General features: G+C 49.1%; 1 protein-coding gene across 5 annotated transcripts in view; it reads right to left on the bottom strand.

The window, feature by feature from the left end:
- The window catches only part of LOC133342991 (microtubule-associated tumor suppressor 1 homolog), a 79,462-nt gene that overhangs the window by 3,932 nt on the left and 52,870 nt on the right, over positions 1 to 22,660 (bottom strand). For 4 of the 5 annotated variants that reach the window (XM_061552407.1, XM_061552408.1, XM_061552411.1 and 1 more), the window contains 9 exons: positions 21,577 to 21,705; positions 18,884 to 19,149; positions 10,358 to 10,424; positions 6,650 to 6,864; positions 5,906 to 6,011; positions 5,122 to 5,195; positions 4,509 to 4,607; positions 1,600 to 1,719; positions 49 to 146 (listed from right to left, as the gene is read on the bottom strand). In XM_061552407.1, the coding sequence (XP_061408391.1) occupies positions 49 to 146; positions 1,600 to 1,719; positions 4,509 to 4,607; positions 5,122 to 5,195; positions 5,906 to 6,011; positions 6,650 to 6,864; positions 10,358 to 10,424; positions 18,884 to 19,149; positions 21,577 to 21,705 (1,174 nt within the window). The remainder of the gene's footprint in view (positions 1 to 48; positions 147 to 1,599; positions 1,720 to 4,508; positions 4,608 to 5,121; positions 5,196 to 5,905; positions 6,012 to 6,649; positions 6,865 to 10,357; positions 10,425 to 18,883; positions 19,150 to 21,576; positions 21,706 to 22,660) is intronic. The other variant, XM_061552410.1, reaches the window with a different exon arrangement.

The following is a 22,660-nucleotide window of genomic DNA, read 5'->3' as shown; positions in this document are numbered from 1 at the left end:
TTTATGGTTATGTTAGAGCGCTGCTGAAAGTGGCCCTCGAAGACACACCTGGTCATTGCACTGTTCTTGTTGACACGGGCCTTCAGTTCTTCATTCTGCTGCGTCAAGACCCTCACCTTCTCTTTCAATGCGACATTTGTCTCATCCTGCAGAAGGGCGAGGGATGAATGTTCTACAGCCTTGTCATTACAGAATAATTGTAAAAATGTGAGCCGCAGGGGCAGAATGGGTCACAATTGGCTGTGGTAAAATTATATCGCTTTCAAAAACATTTGTCACGTATATGTCAATGGAATTTGATCAACGCCAGCCAGTTTTAGAACCCAAAATCATATTTTCTGCAATAACACACAAACTGGTATATAAAAACTCTCTAATGCATGGTGACACATCTTAGAATCCACGTGTGCTGAAATAGCAGTGTCGTAACGCTTAAAGGATTGAGACATTTATAGTTTTGGCCAAGATTAATGGAGAGTAATAACGGTAAGCTGCAGAAGTATTAACGTCATTCAACAAAATCACGTCCACTTTTTTAGCCAAACAATAAAACAGAGTATGCAGCGAGCTGCAAGCATCCAACGAGAGTACAGCCAACAGGTGTCCTTAATGATGAAAAATAAGAATAGTTTTACTCTTTCTGGCAGTAAAACAGATGTTAAGATACTCTTTGATTCTTTCGGTAAAGTCTCGTAAGAAAGAACCAAGGAGTATGGATTCCTGCAGTCACGAAAGCTTCAAATCAGGTGTGCAGATGTTCAAACACCCAAATAGAAACCTTTTGCAAGGCATCAAGTCTGCATTAACCACACTTGTGGCAAGACACGCTCCAAGCCTGGGGCTTGTCATTCAGACTCTGTCTTCTCGACAGACCTGTTCTCCACCTGAGGACGGCTGCTTGCGTTGTGGCCGAAACGTCGTGAAAATTATTTTATTATGTTTTATTTTTATTATTTTATTATTTCAATTCTACGTGACTTTACCGAAAGAACCAAGAAGATATTTTATGCATTGTTTGTGAAACTGCTGATTGGCCTACACCAGAGACAGCCTTATTTATGGCCTCGTCTCACCAGTGTTAAGACCAGAGGACGCCAAAATGCGAACAGCACAAACACAATGCAAGTATCGGAGCACTTACAGCTCGGGTTGAGCAGTTATAGACATGGGCTAACTTTTAAATCGTTCACGCTCGACTTGTTTTCAAAATGAGAACAAAAAATTGGGCACGCACTGTTCCAATGAACCTTTTGAGGCCAAAAAAATGTGAACTTGCGAACAGAAATGGCAAACGCGCACGGCAACCTTGCTGCTATCATTTCTAGATTTGAAGCTTTCGTGACTGCAAGGATTCATATTCTTAGGTTTTTTCGGTAAAGTCACGTAAGTAAAAAATTTTAATTAATAAAAGTAAAATAAAAATAAAATAAAAATCACGACGAGGCAACACAAGCTTCCGTCTTCAGGGGGAACCGTCACAGCACGACTGCTGCATCATGTTGCTATCTTCCACCGTTCTGAACCGCCGACAACATACGGAGGAAACGCAGAAGACCCTGGACCTTTGATGGTCCATGGGGAGGGGGACGCGGAACTGACCAGCTTCTCCAGCTCGAGGATTCGGTTCTGCTGCTGGTGGATGGTGTGCGCACGCATCTCCAGCACGGCCTGCAGGCTCGCCATCTCCTCTTGGATGTACTGGTAGGGCGCCAGTGCCGCCTGCTCGTAAACAGCCGTCGACAAAAGTCGGCGTCGTCACTCCGTCAGCGCTGCTGTGCCATACGCAAGTTGGTCGATATTATTCCGACTTCCACACTGACAGCGATTGAACAGTCGCCAATGTACAAATGTTGCCGTCTAAATGTTTTGCGTGGTTTTTTTTTTACCCAATAAAATGTTACTGCCTTGAAACGAGTTTTAAAGTAAATACATCTCCCGATGTGTTGTCAAATCACCGTTTCAAAGTATCAGGTAAAAAATATTAAAAGATGTCTTTTATGCTGCGACTAAGGAAAGGAAGCTCTCGCAGACACTTGAGCCATGGTGCATGCCAAATTGTGAATATATAATATCATATAATGACCAAGAAAATCGTAGCCAATGAAGACCATGGGTAGCTCGAAACATTTAAAACATCTACATTTAGAGTGCATCCCTCATATATCAAGTATATACGATTTTAATTTTACCAAAATGAATCAATCGAGCATAACTTCAAGACAACACCTCCATAGTATGTGGCCATTGATCAAACGAAACAACCTCTTCACTCCTCTCAGCATGCCCCCAAACTTTGAAGGCTCCACAAGGGTCAGAAGGTCAGGAAACACATTTGCGAATGCCTTTAAAAACGTGGGTGGGTGAATCCATTACAAAGAGTGCAGAACCCAGGGGTACCGTATATATATCCGTACCAAGCCTCCGCTCCACATGGTTGTGAACCAGAATTAAACTCTCGGCCAATGACATTCAGCCAAGAATCACATTGTCACGACAGTTGATGTATGAGTGGAAACCGAGCGCTTATTTTTTTGACCACCTTGTAGTCGGATAAAACTGTCAGGATCCAGTTTTCGGAACATTAAATTCAAGACGCAGCTTCGAAATTGCTTGGGGAAACTGCAATGTGTCAGTGTGAAATTTCAATAAATGATTTACTACTCAAAATACTATCCATCATCGGTATGAGTGTGTGCCATTTCGCATCATATTTAAGTGAAATCTATATTCTTAGGTTTTTTTCGGTAAAGTCACGTAGGTAAAAAACATAAAAAAGTAAAATAGAATAAAATAAAAATCACGACGTTTCGGAGGCAACGCAAGCTTCCGTCTTCAGGTGGTACCGTCACAGCCACGACAGCTGTATCAAGTAAATGAGAGATTGCAGGAGCTACCACTCCGTTTATATAATGGTTGGAGAAGATGGTGGGGCAAGGGCCGCATACTTTTTATTAATATGGTAAGGTGAGGCTTAAGACTAAGAATAGACTGCATAACAAAGGCTGAGCCTTTGTTATGGAGAGGTGCGGTTTAATGGTGGTCCCCCCTTTCACAGGTTGCGTCACAAACCGCACCTCTCCATAACAAAGGCTCAGCCTTTGTTATGCAGTCTATTCTTAGTCTTAAGCCTCACCTTACCATATTAATAAAAAGTATGCGGCCCTTGCCCCACCATCTTCTCCAACCATTATATAAACGGAGTGGTAGCTCCTGCAATCTCTCATTTACTTGATACAGCTGTCGTGGCTGTGATGGTACCACCTGGAGACGGAAGCTTGCGTTGCCTCCGAAACGTCGTGATTTTTATTTTATTTTACTTTTTTATGTTTTTTACCTACGTGACTTTACCGAAAAAACCTAAGAATATGAATCATTGCAGTCACGAAAGCTTCAAATCTAGAATGAAATCTATATATTCCATATTCTCCGGATGTAACTTTTTTGCTCCATATTAAATCAATGGTTTAGGGGTGTATCTTATAATCCAGAAGATGTGTGTGTGTGTGACTATATTTGTATAACTTTATTGACACTGGGCACAAGATTTAGGTGCGTTTTTACTTTCAGCAGCATCTTATAATCCACAGAATACAGCATATTTGTTTATTTTAGTCAATTAATTGACGCTCAAATTTGTTTTCCCCGACCATTTATCACGCAAAATGTTGCCTAAATGCCTCGGGCACAAGATTACATCTCGGTCCGCACATCGCACACGCATGCGCTCCGCAGCTTTTTACTGTGCGCATGAATCCACAGCCGTGTGCGAGGCAGATAGGTCAGTACCGCCTACCAACTGTCCTGATTTATAGTCGTCGGCTGTGCCACTGGAGCAAATTCATCCCCGCAGGCCGCAATCGCCCAGCTCCAATACGTCGACACACAGTCGCACGCAACCTCTGCCGCTCCAGGGCAATGAATCTTTGTCAGGGCGCGTGCAACTTTTAAACAATAAATCCGAAAGGTCAAACAGACGCATCGCCAATGTCACCCAGCCAGGGTCTGGGAATATTTCACGAAAGTTGCACATACACCACCGGGTTTCCAATTCACCCTTCTGTTCGAATACGTGTCGTTCTATAACATATATTTCCATATTCTTGGTTCTTTTGGTAAAGTCACGTAGAAGGGAAATAATAAAATAATATTAATATAAAACAATAAAAATTCTCACGACGTTTTGACTGAAACACAAGCAATCATTATCAGGTGACTTTACCGAAAAAACCAAGAATATGAATCCCTGCAGTCACGAAAGCTTTAAATCAAAATATATTTCCATATCGTGTGGAGAATTGAAATGACAGGCAAACATGTATACACATCCTTCCGGAAAATGTATTCTGCTCATGAACAGGACTGAAATGTACACATCCATTTGCATTTAAGCGGTCATCGTATATATATCGTAGTAGTCCACCGCCGTGCACTTGATGCACGAGAGGGTTCGTGGGAACGCAGTGAATGAAGAACGGCTCGGTCGTCCGTTGGGTGGAAGAAACGGTCACCTGTACGGTCTCGGCGCTGTCCCTCTGCAGGGCTTCCTCAAAGCGCCGCGCCTTGTCCTTCAGGGAGTCGTTCTGAAAGGTCAGCGTGTCCACCTGGTCCTGTGCGCGTTTTATCGGGGGGGACAATGTCATGCAAGGAGTCACCACCGGCGCCTCTCCCTGCAAACTCGACACCTCCCTCGTACTCTCGTCACGTGATTTCTCAGCTGCTCAACCGTGAGTCAAATTGGAACTCAAAAAAAACGTGCACTTGATGTATTCATATGCATCAAATCACCTGGACTGCACTTGTCGCGAGCCTGTTGAAGCCAGAGGCTGAGGGATTTACAATCGCCTTCACTTCCCCCCTCCTAAAAATGTCTCCTACGTGGCGTTACGACACTACGCAAAACCCTCCAGACGTGGACTGAAAAGCTGGCAATTTTTTGTATTACTATTGTCGTATGCAAAACAAGCACTTGAAAAAACATCAAGCAAAAACGATTTAGATCCACACTATAATGTTTTTCCTGGCATCGGATTCCTCCACTATGAATAAATATTATTATTCTGACCTTGGAAAATCGAAGCAGTGGTAACAACAAAAATGATAACTCTTGCCGCATGTGCTCACCTGCAATAATAGCCTCGTCCGCTCAAACTCCTCTTGTAACGCTTTCTTCTCTGAGTCATGGCTCCTTTTGAGCTCTGCAGCAGTGACGTGTGACACACACACACACGCCTTTTTTACAGTGCCCTTGCAAATGCTCATCATGCAACGTGTTAACATAGTGCCGTGTTCAGCAGGCTTGAAGCGTCCGCAGATATGTATTGCTTTTGTTAAAATGAAGTTATTATGCACAGAGTGATTGATTTAGAGATACCGCACTGATTTCTAATTTAAAACGACCCTTATAAATGACCCTTGAAGTATTAAAATTGGTGGATGACATGCAGAGGTTTTGAAATAAAATTTATTTTTATTATTCTAGTGGCGCACTATTAATGTAGGCAAGCAAAGTATTTACAAGAAAAATATTTTGCAAAACATCAGGTGGGAAATCAGAATTGAATTTTTAAATGTAGATTCAACTAAATGCACACGTGCATTAACACATCTCAAAACTAAAACCGTTGCATTTCAACCACTGTGTTCCTTTCCAGAGTAATTTTTGTATGGCTTGTAAAATGTAGAATCCGTAACTCAAAAGCGACACTATTTTTTACATAATCCACAAACGGCACTCAAACTCGACAATAATCAGAAAACCCTCCTAAATAACTCCCAGGTCGGCATCACATGTTTAACAGTGCACAGGGTGAAAGCCTAGAAAACAACTTACTTTCAACTGAATCATCTGCTTGTCCAAGATATTAACATTTCCATTGAGCGTGTGTTTACCACGGGACGGGCTTACCATCTTGTGCCTTGGCCTGTTGCTCCTTTAGTGAGTATATCTCCTCACTGTGACGGACCTCGATCTCTTGTGCCAGAGACTCCTGATTTGACTGCAACTCTTCCAGCTGAAAAAAACCACGTGGGGCACAATCTTGGAATGCGGAGGAACGCACAGGTGGACGCAAGCGTCGATTTCACTTGGTTTCATTTAAAACTGTATGTCTTAGGAACTAACCCTCGGTTACAAAAGGGTGACACTTGAATAAAATATTTGTTCATAATATTAGCATACATAGATCCCGTGCAGTGTATTTAAAATAATGCAGTTACGTTGCCTGCACGCTGCTAAACAGCTACACGTGGCACAATCTTATCTTGTGTCAATTTATAGAGCGCATTATTCTGAGGCACTCTACGACAATTATACGTAAGATGATAGTGATTGAACTAAACAGTGGGGTTCTTAAAGGTGGTGGTGTCGTTATGGTGAAAGGGGAACTGGCGGGAGAGGCGAAGGAGGGATTGGGGTTGGCCTGGTCTGGACAAAAATAGAGCTTAATAGCTCATCGGATTCGTCCTGTCAAAACAAAAATTCAGATTCTGGTCGTAGCCGATGATGCGTGCATAGGTCGTGGCAGCCGCGCGCTATAACAACGGCGTGAAAAACCAAACTACGTGCAAAAAACGGGCGGGAGGGGGGGCCGGTTGGGCGGTCGGGGGGGGGGGGGTGGTGGGTGGAGGGGCAGTTGCACCGCCTGCCCACCTGCTCGCGGTGCTGCACGCGGAGCTCGCCCAGGGCGGCGAGGTGCTCGCGCCGCAGAGCGTCGTGCTCGGCCTCGTGCTGCAGGCTCAGGCTGTCGCGCAGTGAGCACAGCGCCAGCGCGTGCTCCTCCTCGGCCCTCTCCGCCTCCCGCCGCCACCTGTCGTGCAGCTCCTCCTTGTCGCGCTGCAGCGCCTCGCACCGCGCCGCGCTGCTCGCTGTGCAGGTGGGGGGGGTGGGGGGGCGTGGCGTCAGGAGGCAAAGGCGCTGGGAATGCTCGCGAGCGCTACCCGAGACGCGTTGTTGCAGCGCCCGCACTTTTGTGTGTACGTGTGTTGAACTTCTTTCGCACCGTACGTGGCCAAATGTGCCAATCGGAGGCGTGGGAACTTTACCCCCCCACCCCCGCCCCCACCACGTCTGACCTGCCAATCGCTAACTATAAAGACAACAAATTGTGTTTTTATTTTACCAGTTAAGGCCCACTGAGCTGTATAGCTCGTTTTCAGAAGTGACCTGGCCACAAATGATAACTCAACAAAGTGGCTTATCATCACGTGGAAATTTATAACAGCCAAATACTCTAAACGCGCGATGTTGATTCTAAATGTGGAGGGGAAAATACCGGAGCACCCAGAGAAAAATGCACACGACAGCGGGGAGAGAGACACGCAAACTTCAAATATACAGCAGGCGTCAGGGTCGAGATCGAACCCGCAACTTCCTGCATACCAGGCGAGGGAGTTAACATCTCATCACTGGCGCCGTTGTTTCAACTGCTGTGCTGGAAGTTGAATCGAACTGGAAGGCCCAGCATGTGAATCATTGCACAGCAGCATCACCGAAACAAAAGCGTAGTACAGCCCCAAAGTAGCTTAAGTGCGGGACCCGGATTCATACAAATATCATCAACTTTCATCTCAAATTCTAATCGTATTAAACATAGTAAGCTCACATAAAAAGCAAACAAATGTGTTCACTGACCTGAGATCATATCCGAGCTCACGGTTAACATCAGTGGCCGAGTGATATACGAACTGGCCCCGGGAACCTACTTCACCGATCCGCACCGCCCGTGTGGTGAAGCATGATCAGACAACCCCGAGTGACCGACGCACAGAATGGGGTGGCCTTCATTCAGCAGTGGGATTGACAAGTCGGAGCCAATTTGGCACTCCTCGTCGGTATCAAGCGTGCCGTTATGCCCGAGGAGGGATGCAATTACGCGTTCCCCACGTTATGGCGAGCAGCGCAATCTCTGCTGCAGAGTGTTGTACGTTCGAATTAGAAGGCACGCGGAGATTTGTTTAGATCGTCACCAGGAGACAATGTGCACGCGTGAGTGGACAGCTGTTTGTCCTGCGTTCATGTACAGGCGGCTCCGTTTCAAAGTGCTAACTGATCTCGCGCCATTGAGCTCCGTCGCATGAGAAACATGGAATAGGAGTGCCAAGAAATGCCGGTCGATAATCGCGACCGTCTAGTTTCCTAATAGTAAAGCTAATTCGTAGCTTAACTCGCAGACGGAGCCGACAATAATTAATGGAAAATATACGGTGTCGTAATGCGTCGATCAAGGTGCATAGAAAATGAGAGGTGTTTATTGAAGGCACGTGTGTATATATATATCACTGAATGGCACGAGGAACATTCCTAAATTTGGTGACTAAAAATATCACTGAAATACCAAGAGAAACTTGGGGTACTGACGGCCCAATTATGAACAGGCTTCATTTTTTTTCTTTCCCATTGGAGACCAAATTCAAAAAACATTACGACATCCAGCTGGTGAAAACTATTGCACCATCGTGTCTCAACCCAATCACATCCAATCCTGCTGCTTGTCCACACACTCTTTCATATCCTATTCCTGAAGAAGAAAAAAACACTTTTAAAGGACTTAAGAAGGCAGACACTGCGACTCGCCTCTGCAAATAGCCACCGGCCCCCGCCGGCTAAGACTGCCTCCCACAGGAGCGCCGAGAGCGTTTGTGGTTTTGAACGAACGCGGGGCGAGTGGGAAGAAGAGCTCATCAGACGATAACGTCACTCTCAAGGGGGCATATGCTGATTCCGCTCCATCTAAGCCACAAATGCAATTGTTATGGGAGGTCGTTCATTATCCTCCGCTGCCCATATTTTCTGGAACTTCCTTCCGCACCCTCCAACCCCTTCCCGCCGTCCGTGCCGTTGGACTCCCTGCCCCTGTTCAAGTCCAGGCTTGAAACTTGTTTTTTGCTCCACTCTCTCTCTCTCTTACAAATGCCCACTATCTTCTTGGTTCTTTCGGTAAAGTCACGTAGAAGGAAAATAATAAAATAATACAAATAAAACATAATAAAATAATAATTCTCACGACGTTTCGGCCACAACGCAAGCAGCCGTCCTCAGGTTTCTTGCGTTGTGGCCGAAACGTCGTGAGCATTATCTTATTTTATCATGTTTTATTATGTTCTATTTATGTTTTATTTTATTATTTTCCTTCTACGTGACTTTACCGAAAGAACCAAGAAGATGAATCGCTGCAGTCACGAAAGCTTTACATCGAAAATGCCCACTAGTTCCACGCAGCATCTGGAGATGCTGTGGTATTAGGATGCTATGTGAATTCAAATTATACTGCACACGTCTGTGCACGATTTCCAGAATGGAACGCATGCAAGGAAGCCGGTCCGCATGCCGTGCGGGTCATAGCTCTTGTTTGACCATACTTCACCGCGCTGGCTAGCTCGTGAGAGTTGCTGTTGTGAGAAGGCACAGGGCTGGCTCAGAACCTATGTTGCTGGGTTTGCTCCCCCCCCCTCCCTCCAAAACAAACTCTAAATAAAATGCATAAAGCTACCACTATTGTATGGCAAACATACTTTGAGCCGACGGAATTTGTGCTCTCGGCGTGCAACAATGGGCATTGCAATTCGAAACGCAGTGGTGGTGCATCGGTGCACGTATGCTGCGCAAGGAGAGCCGCTAACGCTCGGGGTTTGACGCCACGCTTTTGCGGCGAGTAAACTGCACAGCTATGCACAACCCCTGCCATTCCCGCTCGCCGAGTGTGCCGCGTGTAAACTCGGTAGATCGAGCGAGCGTACAGATGGCCGATGCACCAGTGCTACCGAGGGGCTGGAGAGGCATTCTTTGGCTATTGCAGCGGCTCATTTGCTCGCATCCCCTTATACCTGTTTCCTCAACGCCTGCCGAGTATACCGTGGAGGAAAAACACGACGATTGCCAATCAAATGTTATGCTAAAAAGGTGATCGTGCAGCTCAAGAGGTCAGAGCGCCGAGGTGGCACCGCTGAAATCCTGGGTTCAAATCTAGCTTAATCCACCCATGATTTAAACTGGGGTTAAGCCGCTTGAGTAGCGAGTTGATGGTCTGAGCCCGGTCAACAATGACTGCACAAGCAATCCCATCACAAAATGTGGCTTTGCACCAAATGTGGATAAATGTCAGCTCCGATACTTCATATCAATTTGACTGCCATGCGATGACAATTGACAAAACGGATGGGAAAGTGCTGCCTGTGTCGGCCAGACGTCACTCGAAGGGATCTCAGAGGTAGCTCCATGAGGCCTGCTTCCACGGGCCACACCCTACAACACAAAGAGTTGCACCTGCAGGGATCCTTGACCTTGCATTTTATCACGCAATCGGGATAAAGCCACGTGTGAAATGAGCACCGGTGCATGGGCGTGCGTGCGTCTCCTTACCGAGCTCCTCCTGCACATTGTGTATGACGAGAGAGAGCTCCCGGTCCTTCCGCACGGCCTCCGCATGCTGTCAGGGGAGGGCGGCCGAGAGTGGGGAAGGAAGAGAGATCGGGAGGAGGTAGAGAGGGGGGTGAGGAAGAGAGATTAGGAGGAGGAAAATAAGGAACGTATTAAGCGCCCCGCGAGCCTTGCGCACGCTTGCGCAACAAGTTGCCCAACGTCCATTCGGGTTACAGTATGTTCGCGTTTCTGCTTCGTTGGCAGCGGCACACAGCCGCAATAGTTAAAACGGCGAGTGCGGATTGTGTGTACCGTTAGATTGCACGCAGGTGCCGCCCAAGCGTTCCTTTGCCTCCACTTGGATTTATATTCAATGGGAACTTGTAACTCCCCCGACCATTGACGTGCAATTAATTACCGTCACAAGCCTTGCGCAGCGCAAAACCGTCTACACAAGCGTGTTTTATATATATTTAAAAATGCCTATTCTACATTAGGCTAACTTCATTTGTTTCCATTACAGATCCCTAAAGAGCTTAATTATTCAGCTCAATGGATTGAAACAAGTTTCAAGTGAATGTTGCATGCTCAGTTATGGTTTGCGATACGAGGTAATTATACAAGCCTGGATTAAAAGTTACAAGGTTTAATTTGATTTGCTGATAATGGCAGCCCGGTATTCGGCCACAAGGCACCGGCACTGGCCTCTGGGAAATCAAGGTACTCCGTATCACTCGCTTAATTTTAAATAACTTGAGCTTCATCTCATTTGTTGTGTTGTCGTATAAACACGAGCGAAACTGGCCCAAAGGCTGAGCAAGCTGCGAGATTCCACTCGGCACAGCTCGCCTCTAAGACCGCAACGTATTTTTTGCTTACTCAAATAAGAGGAGGAAAATCGCCGTGCCGAGGCGGACGATGCGAGTGCGTCGTTCGCGTCGCACGGTGCCCGGAAAACGACCGATCGAAATCGCAAGACGACCAGAATTTAAATTCGATGCGGTCACACATAAAACAACTTTGCCTTTCAAGGCATGTCCCTTGAAGAGCGACGTAACGCTATGCGACCGATACATATACCGCCGCCAGCTGAGACAAATGACCCTGCATCAACCGCAAGCCACCGACCCACCCACCCACCCCTGCTCTCCGGACAACGCGCTGTGCCCTTCCCTCCCACTACATATTTATTTACCCGTTTTCTGGCCTGGCACCCGCAGACGTAGAGTTTGCTGCACTTACAGCCCATGCCGCGGCTCTCCCATCCCGCACCGACCTCTCTGGCCCGACGCTTAACTTCTCCCCATCGCCGGGGCTGCGGCGGCGGCGGCAGCGGCGGTCGTGGTGGTGGTGGTGCACCGTGTAGCACGCACGTCCATCCGCACGCACGCACGCCCGTGTCAGCGCCGCAGTCTGGCACTGTGCTGACGTATTCTTCCCAGCAGCGCCGCAGCCCGCGCTTACCCTAATAGCCGCGCACAGCTTCCCCTCCGACGCTCTCACTGACACAAGCGTCACCGACCCCCCCCCGTCCTCCTCTTTAAGCGAATGGTTACCCCCAGCCATCCCCCTTACCTCCCCCCCGGGTGCTGACTGCTAACGAACCGCGATTAATTTCTCCGTGACGGATGCACACTGACACTGGCTGGCTGCGAATATTTTTGGATGCAAATTGTAAATGTATTTACATAGCTCGGAGTGGCTCGGAACGTCTCCGCTGCACAAGGGATTGCAGCTGTTACTTATTTCCATTATCGCAAAATACCATGAGTCATCTATCGCGTAAATACGCAGGAACGCCACGCATCTGTACCCGTGCCATGCATCTGAACTTACAATGTCCAAATAATGTAGTTAAAAAACTTGATTTATAATATTATTTAAAATATATTCTTAGAGTAGTATACATTATTATTTGTGGAAAGATGCAGAGCTTCATCAGTTATTGATTCTTAAGTTATGTAAAAATCATCTTGCAATAGAGATATGTTGTATGTAATGGGCTCCGTCGCCAGAACAACCACTAGAGGTGCTACCATGCACTGCGATAAAGAAAGTAATTGATTCTCTGATACAATCGCAATCCTAAATCGCAATTTATATGATTGGAGGTTAATCATTCCACTATTCTGTACAGCTGTAATTTACAGCCCTTTGTCATTCTTCTCATGGTCAAAGGCCTCCCCATTCCGTGTCAGTCATGGGAGTTGTTTGACCATACTTCACCACACTGGTCAGTGCCGGTTGGTGAAGAGGGTCCCAGAACCGGTTCATATATCACTCGCCACTGATTTTAGCCGCGGCTGCGAAATGAATTGAGGTCACCGGGTTCGTAGCGCAGTGAGCTAACCGCTGCACCACTGCTCCCCAATTACATAAACATCCCTGAAATAATTTATTACGGAAGGGAGATTTGGCCATTAACTCTGATACACTGGCCATCTCTGGTGAAGATTAACAGAATTTTCTTAATGTTCAAGAGCAGATTCATGCTTGTCGATAGCAAATCCATAACATGACCGGGAGAGGCCAGGAATTCAACTGTAAAATCTCAAACAAAAGCAGCCACACAAAGACAAAGGTCCCCCGTGTAGCATTAACAGACTGCAAGAGCAAGAGCTGTTAGCGAGCACCTATGGAGGCCAGCACAACACACAAGCGGGTGAGTGGCCAACACCACATCTGACCGCCTTTGTCTTCCCAGTGGCAATGTTTACACACCGCACCAGGCGCATATTTGAGGCCGAGTCGACCTAGGGGAGGCCCAGGACCGGTTCAGATAATCGTCACTGGTGTCGAACATGAGCGGAAATCGAACTCGGGTCGCCGGGTGCGCAGCGCAGCGCATTAACCGCTACGCCACCACTCCCCAGCCGCTCACAGACACACACACAATGTAAGTGGTATTGGCCAAATACCCCAATGCTGAAATATCTGCAAACTACTCAATCGAGATTACACGTGCCCACACCACTGCCGACTGCGATAACTTGGCAGAACCTTCCTGAAAAAGGCTCTTGACAGTGAGGCTTTCCTGGTTAAACAAGTGTGATAAGAATCCGAAAATACACCAACACACATACGAGCACACCATCATGTACACATACATACATATAAAGATCCCCCGTATAGCTTGTAACAGACTGTTGGGGCAAGTGCTGTTAGCGAGCACCTTTACGAAGGCCGGCACGGCAAGCATGAGGTGGGTGGCTAGGACCACGCCCTGCCGTCTTTGTCTTCCGAGTGGCGATTAATCCACCACAGATACTCATTTCAGGCTGAGTTGACCTAAGAGAGGTCCAGGACCGGTGTTTTGCCATGAGTGGGAACCGAACCCGGATCGCCGGGTTCGTAGCGCAGCGCGCTAACCGCTACGCTACCGCTCCCCACAACACATTCACACGCTGGGAGCCACCTACGCAGTTTGGTGACATCTACGTGAAAGCCTGTCAGCTGCCGGGAGTCTTGACAAATATATCTCATTTGCGGTGGTTTATGGCAAGGAGGAAATGGGCAGGAGCCATCCTTGGTCACTGCTGTGTGTTCCTCTCCAATTACGGGCAAAGCAATTTATTAAAACGATCAATGAACCTAATGCAGCTCTGGCAGGAATGAGTTACAGTATTCCTAAAATGTCTGGGGTTACTTCATAGAAACAACAGATTGGCCAAATACAAACAACAGGAGCACAAACGTGGACTGCAGTTCCAATCACGTTTCGTCAAGCGGACCTTGTCGAACGCGCAAGGCTCGCCGATTTGGACGCGACGAAAACAAAGTGGCCCCTGCTCGTGAACAACCACGACAACGCGAGTTCGAGTCGCCGGCAAGGCGACAAGCGGCCGCCCCGGCACGAACACCGCCAACGCCGCCCCCCCCCCCCATCTCGCTCTCATCCTCCGGCATCTTGAAGCGAATGAGGCAACAATAAAAAAGGGAGGGGGCTGGGGGGGGGAATTGGGTTCTAAAATTGTCCCGGGAATATTTACACGCGGCGCTGCTGCTGCTCTGGCCACGGCCATGTGGCGGTGTCAAGGACATCACTCGGTGCAAGCCGACAGGTGAGGCCTGGGGAAGGGAGCGGGTGAGCAGGGGAGGGGCGCGGGGGGGGCACGGGGGGGGCACGGGGGGGGCACGGGGGGGGCAGGGGGGGGGGGGCAGCGAGAGAGAGCAGCTGCAGCGGACGGAAACTGTTCCCCTGGGTCCGCACAAAACAAAACAGCCCCGGCACCGCTCGCTCGCCGGGGATAAAGGGGCCCTCACTCGTGCGTGCGTTGCGCGCACTGGCCGTGGGGCTACTGGCGGTCAGATAAAGAACCGCAATCCCAGGGACACCGAGGGTCACCTCGCTATGCAAATCGACCCATCGAGTGTACGAGCCAAAGTGATCTTCCATGATTGAACAGGGTGAGATTTATGCCGTGAGAGATTGCTTTGCCTAAAAAAGTTCATCCTTAATTGTATTAAATAATATATCCGTTTATTTATTTATTTATCTGGGGAGGGTAAAATACAAATGCAATTCTGCCACGGGGTGCCGTGCGAAAGCAACTTGTGCAGCCACCCGGCGCTGGTAACCAATTTTCAGCCATTGCCTCGATGCGACGATGGAAACCACGGAGAGCAACAGAAGGCACGAACCTCCGTGAACCATTCCTTCTCCGCCCTGTTCACCCTCTTACGCAAATTCGTTAAGCAGGCAAGAGCGCAGTGTGCAAGTGGGCGCGTTAAAAACACCAGAAGCAGCAGCAGCAGCAGCCAAACCCTGTTCAGAAAAGGGCGATCCAGCAAGACACCGTCTCTCGATGGGATGTAACGGCCGGTGGTCGAGAATAACGACAAAGTGGCAGACAGGACATAGCCGCCGTTGGGAGATGAATCAACGAAATCGGGTCGTGTGTGCAGTGCGAGGTGGATTCTTGCATCGCAACCACCGTGTGAGATGCTGAGAAGGTGATGGCTAGGGGAGGCCTTCATCCAGCAATTGATTGATCATGGTTGATGATGATGATGATTGTTGACGAGCTAAGGAATATTTAAAATGATCGCTAGGCTTGTAATGATTCACGAACCGTTGCTAATCGATAATTTCAATCATCGATCACTACGTTGCAATTATGGTTCATGCAAACCACCCGTGGTCGCAGGGTTCGCATGCGCCTATTGTAAAATAATTATTTACGTATTTATATTTCGAGACTTTCTCATCTTTTTTTCTCTATTTTTAACTCCTAACGTGTTTTTGTGTTGTTTGCTGTTGTAGCTTGCTGACTCGCCCATACCGGACATCTGTGAAAAAGAGCCTCAAAGGCTCATGGGATTCCTCCTCCTGCAGTCTAAGTAATAAAGATCCTAGTTCTGAAAAGAACAGATCCGTTCACGTCCAATACGACGCAGGCACCGCGACCCTAAGAGCCGATTTGAATCGTTCCATTGGTCAATTGTTTTACGCCCAATGATCGCGTGTTAACAAAACGAACCCTTCCCCTCATCCCACTAAAACATTGCCTTCAGCCTCACCCAAGCCTTTACACGCGTTCGGAAACATGGCCAAACCTTGGCATCACTTAATCAAATTCCACTGATCTAACCTTGTTTACGCATGATCGGATTACAGAGAATCGCGGATTTTTACGTAATGCACACATACATTTCTTGCGCGACAGTGTCATCTCATCGGATGAGAAAATTCTTTACAGCCCTTTGTTCACCCACGTATTACACTTGCACTGTTTCGGACTTGCGTGCGTTTAGTTTGTGACTGTTAAACACCTCGCTTGTCAGATGTACAACATTGCTCCCGACCCCTGTACGCATTCTCTGCAATATTTGATGCTATTGTTGTCTTTGTTGCTGCTGCTGCTGCTGTGCTCAATCACCACCTATCTCCCGTGTACAATATCCGGGAAACGGATTCAGCCGCGTAACAAATAAACTCAAGCTTTAGAAGGCCTCCCCACGCCGTGTCAGTTATGGGGGTTCTTTGACCATACTTCACCCTGCTGGTCAAGGCAGGATGGTGAAAGTGGGAGGACCTATATTTTATGCTCTACTAGCTTTACTACCCGGCTTCGCTCGGGACTTGGATTCACCACGCCCGGACGCCTTTGTCTCCCGAGTGGCAATGTTCACACACCACGCCAGTTACTCGTTTGAGGCTGAGTCGACCTAGGGGAGGCCCAGGACCAGTTCAAATAATCGCCACCGGTGGTGGCCGTGAGCGGGAATCGAACTCGGGTCACCGGGTTCGTAGCCACAGCGCGCTAATCAATACACTACAATGCGTTACGCTTCCACATGCGCGGGTCACGTGACAGATGTGACGTCACATCTCACTTGCCGTGCAAAAAATATATGCATTATTGAGCTCCCCCCCCCCCCCCAAAATAATAATTGTATTTTTATAATGTTTGCATGGTGTACAGTCTGTAAAGTACCCACATGGCAAATGTCCAGTTTGTTGCATGTCGGGAAGTACGCTAAACATTGTGAACAGACACATAATCACAACTTTGCCTTCTATATAAATGGAGATATTCGACGCGTTGGCTATTCGTTTACATTGTCATTGTTTTAATGCTAAAGCGCTCCGAGATATCTTTGTTGATGTGAAGTGCGGCATTTAAATGATTAACACAAACTCAACACATTCCTCAATAACGCTGACCACCTCCAATTAGCACGGCTGGCTACGTACGGCGCGAAAGAAGTTCAACATACGTACGTGTGAAAGAAACAACATATAATTTGATTCGGGCAATTGCCCCTTTTTATTGACGAACGTGTTAAGATTTGTTTTGTTATTTTATCCTGACGCAGGCAGCATCAACTGAGCGACTAACCCAGGAAGGGTTGCGGATGCCGCTCGGCGTCACCGCCGTGGCCGCGGATCGCACTCGGCTCGCCAGGTTCACGGCACAAGCGTCGCACCACCGGCTCTACTCGGTCACCAAATTAGCTTCGGAAAATTTTCCGTCAAAAAAAAATCTCGATGACAGATGCGGCGACGATTGGGTGCGGTGTTTGGGGGGTGGTGGTTGCAGCGGCCAGTTGTGGCGGAAGAGGCGACGAGTGACGGGAACTCCTCTGGGCCTCGCAGGATTCGCTCGACGGACGAGCGGTACCTGACTGGAAGTGGCCGTCTCCACGGCAACTCAAAACACGCAACAACACAACAGCGGCGACACTCGCAGCGATCGCTTCCCCCCTCGTCGCTCCCTGCGAACGATGCAGGAAACGCGGCTTGCTGCCAAGCAAGGTCGAGGTAAAAGACGCCGAGACTAAGTTTCTATCAACAATCCACTGCTGGATGAAGGCTTCCGAAAGCAGTCACCGTCTCTCACGATCCAGCTATGTCATACCGCCCCCCTTCATACGACCGATGCCGTAAATATAGAGCAAATGTTATAGTTGATCATTTAAACTATTAACATGTACACACGTTTTTAATAGAAAATGGTAGAAATATTTAATAGCAGTATAAAAATACGTCGACTAATGTCGACAAATATACTTGCGATGCCTGAATCACATCGCGTGTGTGTAAGAATCGATGTTTTTTTAAATGTTGCTTTTCGAATGAGTCGTGCCAGCCCACTGTGCTTCATTCAGGAACATAACCAGAGCTTGAGTTCACAGTTCATATCCACCGGGTTGTTGGTAGGCTGGACAAGGCGACTTGCAACTAACAGCCGCAGCGAGCGAGACGTGGTGTGCCGGACGTGGTGTGCCGGGTGTGTGAATATTTTCCAAGTCGGTGACTCGGGACCGACGCGGCTGAAACTGCGCCCTCAACGCGTCGCGCGTCTCAAGGTCACGGACGGTGCTCGGGTTTCATGCGGCAGCGGCTGACTTGACGAGCCGTGCCGGCCGAAAACACCAACGGAAGTACGTGCGTACGTTTAACTTCTTTCGCACCATACACAGCCAACCGCACTAATCGTAAAAATCAATGCGCAGCCTTGCGACTCTCGTTGCGCGCTGCGCTCACTCGGAGCGAGCGGGTCCCGCTGCACCGTTGCGCGTCCCGCACACGCAAGGTGGTGGCTGATTGGAAAGGCTGCGACGGCGAAAGCCTCGCCGAGTCTTCAGGACCGTGGTGACGGGAGCGCGCTCTTCGGGAGGTTTGGGAAAGTTCTTCTCGGGTGTTCAATTCACGTGGGAAGAAACCAGAGCGCCCGGAGAAACCCCACGGACATGAAGGTATAACACTCAATCTAACCTATAAAATGCAAATTTTCTGGCTTATAAAACACACTTTCTTCCCTGTATTTTAAAGCAAAAGTTGGGGGATGTAACTTTTAACCCGGTAGGTGTGCGTGTCTGTGCGACCATATTTGTATGACTTTAATGACACCTGGGCACATGTTTTGGGGGTGTGCGTCTTACTTTCTGGAGTATCTCGTAATCTGACAACGACCGGAATGTTGTCGTTTTCTCCCCACAAGCGTCGTCATCGATTTCGCTCCGACCGCCTAACGCCTCGCCGCCGCCGCCCCTCACCGCCGCACGCGCACGCGCGGTCACCTTGGCGTGAGTGTACTGCAGCACCACGGCCAGCGCGTCCAGGGCGCGCAGGTTTCCGGCGCTCCCCTCCAGCTGTCGCTGCAGCTGGCGCGCCTGCAGCGTGCACCGCTCCGCCAGCGCCAGGGCCCGCCGCTCGCTCTCCGCCAGCGCCAGCTCCGTCGTCGGGTCCGGAGCCGCAGGGGGGCTGGCGTCCGTCTCGGCGACCGCCGGGGGCCTCGCGGCCCGCAAGCCGCCGCGTGCCACCCCGCCGCGCTCTTTGCCAATCTCTGACAATTCCGCACAGGGAGGGAGGGAGGGGGGGGCACCGTAGAGTTAAGTCAAACACGGTTAGGCTTCTTTGCTTACCCCCGATTTATTATAGTCATTCCTGTCTGTCGAATCGCCGTAAAACTACGTCGATGGCTTCTACGACTTGCTTTTACTCGAGCTGGCTTTTAAAAGTAAAAAATGTAAATTAAAATGAATAAAAGTAAAATAAAAATAAAATAAAATTCACGGCGTTTCAGAAAAACCTAAGAACATGAATCCTTGCAGTCACGAAAGCTTCAAATCTAGAATTTTTTTAAGTAACTTGTTAACTCCTTATACTTTAAAGGTATTCTCTGTAATATTTTGGTTAAGTTAGTGCACCGTATATGATTTCTTCTGTAACATTGTTATTTTTTCTCTAAATTCTATCCGGTTATTTTTGCTTTTACTTCGATTCGCTTCATTCTGCCGAGTTATTATGCTTTTCATTTGTAATGTTGGTGACCCACTCTTGTAAATTGTGACTATCCCTGTCCCTTGAGTTCCTACCAAGTGAAGAAAAAGAACCTGGAATACGTTACAACGAATTGCCCATTTGGAACGCTCATGCTATGCATCGAACCCCAAATTAGAAACCCCCCCCCCCCGCACCCCCCCGCACCCCCCCCCCCGGGGAGGTGACATCATATACCACTGCTTCTGAGATTGATTCCTTTTTCCTCTTACCGCATGCTCGGGGTGGAGCTCTTTGCACACGGCAATCAAAGTGAAAATGTTTGTCATCACCCCTCTTTGCCAAAGGCGTGCCGAACTACGGGGAAACAAAACCCGACAAGATGGGCTTCACCCTTTCTGGAAATAACACGGGGGGGGGGGGGCGTTAAGATGTTCAAACGCCAAATAGACACAGCTGCTACTACAAGGCATCATGTCTGCATTTGCCGCACATGCTTGGGGTAAAACATGCAAACAAAATGTGCCTTGATAATGTGTGCATTGTCCTTGATACCGATTGGCCTACACCATCGAAAAGATGGGCTTGTTTTAATAGCGGTCGGTGACCGGGCTGAGACAATCAAATCGGTTCACTTGAGACGCCAGTTTAATCATGGGTGGCTGCCTGCATTTGAACACAGGTTCACAGCAGCAGTCCAACACAGTGCTCAGACATGATAGCCACTCGACCACCGGCATTCGTTAATCAGTCAGCTTGAGTCTTCGTGGTTGTGTCCATGGTGCTGGAAGCCGCAGTGCTTGAGAACAGAGCTACATCTGTTATTTCACTCTTAACAATGAGAGCAGCGCAATTCTCAACGACTGCGAAAGCTTTTCCACGAACCACCGAATCTAACGGATCATATTCGGTCGACGGCGAATATCAAGTTATCACGGCTGGAACAAAAAAATATCACGCGCAATTTTTATTAACTCGTGAGCGAAGCGTGCGGCTGCCCGCGTGGTCCTTAGCGAATAACGTAACATTTGTAAGCGCGCTTGCAAAATGAAGTATTGAAAGTAAAAATGGCAACACGAAGCAAGAGCTGCCGCTGCGTAGGTTTCTGCGGTTGTGCTGGACAGCTTCCCCGAGGGTTTTTTTTCCTCTGGTTGTGCCGCGCGTTGTGCCGGCTTATTGTCATGATGCTTTCGCTCGGCTCGCAGTGGTGGTTGCATCTCCGTGAACTCCTTGGAACCGAAGAGACTCCCAGCACGTGGAGCGAAACGCACGCCGAGCGACGCACGGTGCGGCCAGAGTACAGATCGGAGTGGCGTGTCGTGCAGATAACAGAAACGCAAACAACGAAGGGGCCTGAATCTTGCCTCGCATCCGGAACTAATGCTTGTCCCGCAGTGGGAAAGTGATTAGCGAGAAACCATTTTCCACCACTGTGAAAACACGCTGCCAGTGATAGCGTGCGGGCCCCCATCCTTCGCCGAGAAAGCATGGCCAAGTCCTCAATTTCTAACACTCGGTTGCCCCCTACTGGGGCGAGTCTGGGATGCTGCTGTTGGTGTAAGGGTGAGGACACTGAACTTGCAATCCAGAGCTCGCCGGTTTCGACGTAACCAGCGTGGCAGTTGAAACAACCAGGGCAAGTTATATTTTTATTTTTTTATTAAATTCTCCCCAACGCCTCTGTCAAAACCACGGGAGGTACGCCACGGTGTAGCTTGGCAGGCCGCGCGCGGTGGGAGAAAGCGTGGCTACTCCCGCCTCTGCCAAAGACGTCTCGCCGGCGTGGAAGAGTCGCCCAAATACCCTCTCTTCTCGAGCTTCCTCTTAGTGCGGAAGCCCCTTTCGCCAGCAACAGCCGCAGCCGGAGCAGCAGCGCGAGCAAACAAACGCAGGGCAGCAACCCTTTCCGTCGTCATGGGGGGCTGCATGAGCGCCCCGCCGTGCTCGTCCCCCGAGCGGCGCGAGATGATCGACTTCGCGAGAGCCGTACCTGCCACACGACGCTGCCTCCCTGGGGTGGCATGGTGGGAGGCTGATGACCCTCTCCCGCGTGGCGTGGGGACCGCGAGCCGCTTGACATCGCCGTTGCCCGCGTCGTCTCTGGCGGCGGTAGCGGTGGCTGCAAAATAAAGACAAAGATCCCCCATGTAGCCTGGACAGACTGAGCGAGCACCTGCAAGGGGGTGGGTGGCCAACACCACGCCCTTTGTCTCCCCAGTGGCGATGTTTACACACCGCACCAGGTACTCATTTGAGGCTGAGTCGACCAAAGGGAGGCCCAAGACCGGTTCAGAAAATCGTCACCGGTGTTGGCCGTGAACGGAAATCGAGCTCGGGTCGCTGGGTTCGTAGCGCAGCGTAGCGCCAGCCGCCGAACCGCCGCTCCCCACGGTGGCTGTGCACGCGCCAACACATGCAGCACGCACCAGGAATGAGCGCACGTGCGCTAGCGCAGCGTTCGGTGCGAGTGGCCGGCTTTCCCGCGCGCAACGAGGAGGGGAGCGGAAAGCTCGCACGCAACGTTCATGACGTGGCCGCCACCGCAGTTTTGCGGCGCCGACTCAAAGACTCACCCGCGTTGGATGAAGGACTAAGCCACGCCGCCTCGGCGATGGTGGTTATTGGAACATATTTCACCACGCTGGTCAGGGGGGTGAGAGGCAGCACCGGTTCAGATTTCACTTCGATGTCAGCCATGGCTGGGAATTGAACTCGGGTAACCAGATTGTGCGTATGACTGTTGAACTTCTTTCGCAACGTACGTAGCCAACCGTGCTAATTGGAGGTGTCGGGAAAGCACAACAAACTAATGACACAAAGCAGTTAAAAATAAATGAGTTTTCAATCGAGAATTAAAAGTGCACAGCTCCCAGTGGCTTCCTATTGGAAGGAAGAGTGTTCCAGACGGCCACAGGAGCGCATCTGAAAGCGCACGATACAATGACTATCTTTGTTCAATGGTTAACCAAAAGCTGCTGCGAGAATGACCGCTTTACGCTCTTTGCCGAGATGAGCAAGGTATTGTGGTTCATTCTAGATTTGAAGCTTTCGTGACGGCAAGGATTCATACTCTT

This window comes from Lethenteron reissneri, chromosome 16 (genome assembly GCF_015708825.2).
Source record: "Lethenteron reissneri isolate LAM-NWPU_2019-01 chromosome 16, ASM1570882v1, whole genome shotgun sequence".
Taxonomy (NCBI): Eukaryota; Metazoa; Chordata; class Hyperoartia; order Petromyzontiformes; family Petromyzontidae; genus Lethenteron; species Lethenteron reissneri.
Note: the sequence above shows the minus strand (reverse complement) of the source record. Positions and strands in the feature narration are given on the sequence as shown.